The 7,722-nt window shown below is 35.6% G+C and overlaps 1 protein-coding gene across 1 annotated transcript in view; it reads left to right on the top strand.

Annotated features, from left to right (window-relative positions):
* CLASP2 (cytoplasmic linker associated protein 2) overlaps positions 1-7,722 on the top strand; it is a 323,103-nt gene that overhangs the window by 304,196 nt on the left and 11,185 nt on the right. Inside the window, exon 39 of the mRNA XM_042782017.1 lies at positions 2,502-2,708. Coding sequence (XP_042637951.1) covers positions 2,502-2,708 — 207 coding nt within the window. The remainder of the gene's footprint in view (positions 1-2,501; positions 2,709-7,722) is intronic.

Raw genomic sequence — 7,722 nt, 5'->3', positions numbered from 1 at the left:
CTAGAGAAGTGAGAGCCAGGACAGGAATAGATACATGCACACTCATGTTCATCACAGCACTATTTACAATAGCAAAAAGATGGAAACAACCTACGTGCCCATCAGCAGAAGGGTGGATGACCAAACTATGGTACATACACATACTGGAATGCTATGCAGCACTAAAGAATAATGTAGAGTCTGCATAATATGGATGAACTTGGAGGACATTATGCTGAGTGAAATAAGTCAATCACAGAAGGACAAATATAGTACTAGTTCGTTATTGTGGAGGGTCAAGGAAAGGTTTATCTACGGAGGGAAACTTTCTTTGTTGGTTGCCAAGGGTGGGAGGGGAGCAGAAGGAACACTGCCAAAAAAAAAAAAAAAAATGCATTGACAAAAAAAGTATCTTAATTATTAGTTATCTCCATAATGAATACTTACCTTGATACTCAAGGTAATAACTGTTTGAGATGTCAGCATATATTCTTTCCTATTAAATGATTTACAATGATATTGGGCCTTTCACCTAATAGACTTGCCATAAGAAATAATCTAATTGCATTTTCTTTCTCATCTTCACTTTGCATTTACTGATAAGAATTTGATTTTTAAAATAACTGTGAAGAAAATAATTCATTGCTATTTTAATGTGGTAAATTACTTATAAAAAACAAAAACCCAAATTCACTGCCATCCAGTCCTATCCAACTCATAGTGCCCCCTCCTTGGGTTTCTGAGGCAGTATCACTATGGTAATAGATTGCCCAACCTTCCTTCTGAGGAGTGTCTGGTGGGTTTGAACCGCCAGCCTTTTAGTTAGCAATCAGCCTTAGGCACTATGCCACCAGAGCTCCTAAATTACTTACAGGAGCCATACATCTATTACAAGCTTATTCAGTAATAAAGACCGCTTTCATGAAAGAGTTTTGTAAACCTGTCTCATTACTTTATAGTTGTGATATTTCATCCTCTACCCATGATACTGATTATATAACTATGAAGATTTTTATTAAAAATCTCAGAAGTAATTAGAAAAGGTGATTTCAAACAGGACTGTGTTTCTAAAATGAGAGTACCAAAGAACCAGCATTAAGTGTCTCTGGTAGAACTAAAGCATAAGCAAAGGGGCAAGTCAAAGAAGGAAAGTTAAAAGCAATGATACAAAATGGGTCAAAGTTAAATATGAGCTAAAACTATAAAACTGTTCAAAGAAAACATGAATGTAAGTCCATGTTACCTTGTTTTGGGTAATGGTTTCTTCAATATAATACCAAAAGCTCAAGTCACCACCACAATCAACAACAAAAATCAGCTAAATTAGACTTTAAACACTTATAAATCTCAAATGGTACTATCGTGAAAATGAAAAGACAAACCACAGAATTTGAGCAAATTTTTCAAATCATGTGTTGTGTAGTATTCATTGTATGTATGTACTATAGTTTGTTTATCCATTCATCCTTTCATGAAAACTTAGGTGGTTTTCATCTTTTTGCTATTGTGAATAGTGATGAACATGGGTGTGCATGTGTCTACTCATGTCCTGGCTCTCACTTCTTTAGGATATTTACCTAGTAATGGGATTGCTGGATCATGTTATTTCTTTTTCCAACTTTTTAAAGGAGTACCATACCACTTTCCACAGTAGTAGTGTTATTTTATAGTCCAACCAGCACAGTGTATGAGGGTTTCAGTCTCTCCACACACTCACTAGCATTCATTCTCTGTTTTTTAGAACTTTGCTATCAATTCTGGGGTGAGATGATACCTCGTTGTTGTTTTTGATATGCATCTTTCTAATGTGTAATGATTACGAGCATTTCTTCATGTGTTTGTTAGCTACCTGAATGTCTTCTTTGGTAAAGTGTCTGTTCGTGCCCTCTGCCCATTTTTAAATTGTTGTTGAGGTGTTGAAGTTTTCTATAAATTTTAGAGATTAGTCCCTTGTTCCGTGTGCCCTCGTTAATTTTTTTTTTCCCAGTCTAGGACCTCTTTTTATTCTTTTGGAGATGTCTGTTGATGTGCATCAATGTTTCATTTTTAGGAAGCCCCAGTTGTCTAATTTGTCTTCTACTGTTTTGTGCATTTTTGTTATGTTTGATATTTTATTTATGGCATGTATTAGGGCCCCTAAGTTTGCCTCTATTTTTACTTTGATGATCTTTATGGTTTTAGGTTTTACATTTAGGTCTTTAATCCATCTTGAGTTAGTTTTTGTATATGGTGTGAGATATGGATTGTTTTTCATTTCTGTACAAATGGATATCTGATTTTGCCAGCACCATTTGTTAAAGAGACTACCTTTTCCCCATTTAAGGGGTTTTGGTCCTTTGTCAAAGATCAGCAGTCCATAAGTGGAAGGATTTATTTCTGAATACTATTACTGTCAGTTTGAGTATTTGCAAGGCAAATCCCACATGCCATCTCATGTTAAATACTTCATGAAATATGTACTTCTAGGACCCAGTAAATATTTGGACAAATTACTCCTTGGCTAAATTTCCATTTGGTTTCAGGTGGTGAGAGCTGCTGAGGAAGCTGCGTCAGTGTTGGCCACTTCAATCAGTCCAGAGCAGTGCATCAAAGTACTTTGTCCTATCATCCAAACCGCAGACTACCCAATTAATCTGGCTGCAATCAAAATGCAAACAAAAGTGATAGAGAGAGTGTCCAAGGAAACCCTTAACCTACTTTTGCCTGAGATTATGCCAGGCCTAATACAGGTAAGCTATACGCTTGATAGAATAAGGTCTGATATGTTTGTGTTTCGGTTGTTTTAAGCACTTTCCAGTCCATGCCAGTGGCTTGTCCAAGTCATCCTGCTGTTTGTAATGTTTACAACAAAGACTTTACTGGCTTTTGATTGTTACTGTGTGCTGTCTAGTTGCTTTTGACTCCTAGTGACCCTACCATACAGTGTAGAACTGCCCCATTTGTTTTACAGGCTATACTCTTACTCCCATGAAGGAACTGGGAGTAAGATTTTTCAGTTAGCAACCAAGTGCTTAATCATTGCACCACCAGGGCTCCTTAGCTTTCGATTGCAGATATCTAAAATGTCTCTATAATTCCCCTTTGTGTGTAAAGTAAATAATATTTTAAGTAGGTGAGGAAAAAATATGCCCTTAATGTACTCTGCTCTTGGTAGACTTTATTATTTCTAGAAGACATTGTAGAAGGAGAGTCGAGACAAATTATAAGATCATTGTGGTAAATATTCTGGATGTCTTTGATGTTATGTTTATAAGAAGTTTATTGAAAATGAATTCATAGGCCTGCCTTTTCATTGTTAAAAGGACAGTAAGGACACAAATTGAGGGTCGGTAACTTCCTGCTAGGAATACTTGTATTTTTTTCAGTGCTTCTACATTAAACACCAAGTTCCTCTTCCTGATCTAAACCTTTACGCCTTTCTTGCCTGTACCTCTTCTTTCATGTACATGCTTCAAGAACATTTATTGAGTAGTTTTTATATACTAGACACTACTATGCACAGGCAGTCCCAAAATGACTATTACTCCTATGTGCTTTTGAGGTGATGGCACTTCAAAGGGGATAAAAGAAAAATACAAAAGACAGCTGATGCGGTGAGATGACAAGAAATGAGGGAAAGGAGTTATCCAAGACATTGCTGATTTTTTTTTTTTTTTTTTTTAATTTGGGTGACTGAGAAAATGGTGATCCTACTAACGGAAGAAAAGTAACATAATTTGAAGAACTGGTGTAGATGAGAGTCAGATGACCATGAGAGGTCACACTGAATTCCCAGTGATGTTTTACCTCTCAGAAGGCATTCAGCCTGTACCATATTCTGAATTCACCCATAATACCACCATTTGGATCAGTGTCCTCCTAGTTCTTTTTTTCCTCTCTGTTGTTTAGTTCTTTTAAAAGACTTAAATAAAACAAACATACTGAAAAATGCAAAGGATAATTATCTATGTGTTTTCCATCTTCAGATCATTTCATTGAAATTAATACAGTATAGGTATAGTTGAAGTATAGGTATACAGTATAGATATAGGTATAGTTGAAGTTTCCATGTTACGTACTTACTCCTCAGAAACAACCTCTACTCTTACTTTGTTCTAAAGCCAGACCATATTTTTATATTTTTCCTAGGTGTAGATTTTAAGTGTACAGCAATACATAACATTGTTTGGTGATATTTTCCTGGTAGAAAATAATTTAATGTAAAAAAAGAAACTTGCTTTTTTCCAGTCAGCATTATATTTTCAGTTACTATTCAAATCGATGGATATATATCAATTGATTTAGTTCATTCATCTTAATATATGGTTACTAATTACATCTTAGGAGCTGTGGTGGCATTGTGCTTAAGGCATTTGACTGATAACCAGAGGGCTGGCGGTTCAAACCCACCAGCCACTCCTGGGAAAGAAGGTTAGACAATCTGCTTCTGTTGTGATACCACCTCAGAAACCCAAGGAGGGATCTCTATGAGTCTATAGTAGCATCTGCTCTTTATTCTGTCTGCATTGTTTTTAGATGTGCCCATGTTGATACTTGTGGTTCCAGTTCATTCATTATAGCTATTGTACCACTGAGTGATGAATATATCATGATGTATTCATCCTCCTATTGATGGGAATGTAGATAGCTTACTTTTTTTTTTTTTGCACTTATGAAAAATGCTTCAATGAATGTCACCATATGTGTATGTCTGTGTAGTACTTACGGAAGAATTTCTCTTTACTGATCTAGGATACTTAGTATGGGGCTTGTACATCCTCAGATTCACTAGATACTTGCAATTAGTTATCAACCAAGCTGTAGTTGGTTGAACCAACTTATAACATAATAAAATTCGATAGCAGTGAGTTTTTGAGTTTAATTACATCTTGTCAATATCCACACCCTGTTAGTAGATATTTGGATTGGGGTAACCAAACGTTATATAAGCTTGGAACATTATGTAACTTTTGATGAAATACGATAGAAAGTGTAAGCACTACCTACAAAAGACTGTTGCTGAAAATAGTTGATCTTCAACCTGATAAAGCCTCTAGATTTTAACTATAAAGTTAAAACAATTTCAGAGCATAGAGAAATTGTCCATTGAAAGCGTACTCAGTCAAATCCTGAATGCAGGAAAAATGATCAAATGCCTTCAGTAAAGAAGTGACATGAATAGAGGGAGAGAGGGGACTGACAACTGTTATCAATTTAAAGAGTCTTCAAAGACAAACTTGAAGAACAACAACAGAATTGTGGGACTCACAGTCCAAATTTCAAAATTTATTATAAAGCTACAATATAAAACAGTTCAGTATTGACATAAGCATAGGCATATAGACCAACGGAGTATAATTGAAAATCCAGAAATAAATCCATATATCTATGGTCAATTGATGTTCAACAATGTCAAGACCATTCACTGGGGAAAGAATAGTCTTTTCAACAGATGTTTCTAGAAACTGGATAGCAACATTCAAAAAAATGAAAATGGATCAAAGGCCTAAATGTAAGAGTTAAAACTATAAGGTATAATACGAAAAATGCAAGCAGCAAAAGAACAAAGAGCTAAATTGGACTTCTGAATTTTTAAATTTTGTGCATTAAAGAACAGTATCAAGAAAGTGAAAAGTCAACCTACAGAATGTCAGAAATTTTTTCTTAAATCATCGAAAAAAATTCATTGCTGTCGAGTTGGTTCCAACTCATAGTGACCCTTTCTTGGGTTTCTGAGGCAGTATCACTATGAAAGTAGATTGCCTAACCTTCCTGCCGAGGAGTGGCTGATGGGTTTGAACTGCCAGCCTTCTGGTTAGCAGTCAAATGCCTTAGGCACTATGCCACCAGAGCTCCCAAGTCATATATCTGATAAGGATCTAATATGAAATATGTAAAGAGATTTTATAGCTCAACCACAAAAGGACATATATGCCAATTTAGCAATGAATGATCTGAACAGACATATCTCCAAGAATTTATACAAATAGCAAGCACATGAAAAGATGCTTAACTTCATTAGTCATTAAAGCAATGTAAGTCAAAACCAGAGTGAGATAGCATTTCACACCCACTAGATGGCTATAATCAAAAGAACAGAAAATAACAAGTGTAGACAAGAGGTATGAAGAATTGAAATGATTGAACATCTCTTGTAAAAATTTAAAGTCATGTAGTACTTGGGATAATAGTTTACCAGTTTCTCAGAAGGCTAAATATAAACTTACACATAACTCCACAATTCTACTTTTACATACATATCCAAGAGAAGTGAAAATTTATGTCCATCAAAGAACCTGTACACTAATATTCATAGCAGCATTATTCATAATAACCAAAAGGTAAATACAATCGTGAAGCTCATCAACTGATGAATGAATTTTTTAAAAAAAAGTGGTATGTCCATGTAATGGAATACTATGCAGTAATAAAAGAAGTACTGTTACATGCTACAGCATGAATGAACCTTGAAAATATTGAGACAAGCCAGTCATAACACAAAAAATGTTCTACAAAACTCAAAATCATTTAGAAAATTTTTTAAAAAAGGAGTGGAGGGGGACCAGGTTTGCTGGTCTGATAGAGCCTGGTGGAACCACTGAGACTATGGCCCCTAGCAGCCTTTCAAGTCTGGAATTGAGCAAACACCTGTGGCTTCCAGCCAAACAAAAGACAGGCATAGAAGTTGAACATTTACATTAGGTAGATACACTCCTTGGAGAGAACAATCATGGGAGAAAGAAGGGCTGTTTATGCACAGGGAGACAGCTCAGGGGGCAGGAGTGCATGGAGGGATGGACACAGGGAAGAGGTAACTATCGGGAGGAAGTAGGAGGGGAGCTGTTGCATTGGGGTAAATTGTAGTCCATGTCATGAGACAAAGAGTATGTGAACTGCCATATGGAAAGTGAATTTGCTCTGTAAACTTTCACCCAAATCACAATTTAAAAAAAAAAAGAAAGAAAGTGTTCTAAAATTGATTTTGGTGATTACTGCACAACTCTGTAGATATACTAAAAGCCATTGAATTGTACACTTTAAATGGATAGAATCTATGGTATGTGAATTATATCTCATTAAAGCTGTTAGTTTATTAAATAAAAGCACATTAACCAAATGCAATCTGTGGAGCTTGTTTGGATCCTGATTCAGCTGACTACAAAAAGACAATTTGAGACAGTAGGGAATATTTTAATGCAAAAAAATAAATAACCCACTGCCAGTGGGTCAGTTCCAACTCACAGCAATCCTGTAAGTCAGAGTAGAACTGCCCCATAGGGTTTCTTTTTCCCAGAGTGGCTAATGAATTTAAACTTCTGACCTTTTGTTTAGCAGCTGAATGTTTTAACCATTGAGCCACTAGGCCCGTTGATTTGAGCACAGGCCGGTGATATTAAGGTAGTAGTGTTAATTCTTTATGTGTGCATACTATTGTGATTATGGTGTATTTTTTAAGATTCTTATCTCTTGGAGTTTGTACTGAAGATTTATAGGTAAAATGAGAAGATAGAGGAATTTTCTTTAAAATATGCTGTGCATATACTAAAACAACAGCAACAAAGGAAATGATAACACGAGGTCATTATGCTGAGTGAAATAAGTCAATCACAAAAGGACAAATATTGTATTAGTCGGTTATTGTAAAAGTTAAGGAAAGATTTATCTATTAAAGGAAATTTTCTTTGTTGGTTACCAGGGGTGGGAGGGAGGGGGAGGGAACGCTGTTAGTTAGATAGAGATAAATATTGATTTGGGTGAAGAGAA

Source organism: Orycteropus afer, unplaced genomic scaffold (genome assembly GCF_000298275.1).
Source record: "Orycteropus afer afer isolate SDZICR_OR568_19922 unplaced genomic scaffold, OryAfe1.0 scaffold00218, whole genome shotgun sequence".
Classification (NCBI taxonomy): domain Eukaryota; kingdom Metazoa; phylum Chordata; class Mammalia; order Tubulidentata; family Orycteropodidae; genus Orycteropus; species Orycteropus afer.
This window is presented reverse-complemented; position numbering and strand designations above follow the sequence as displayed.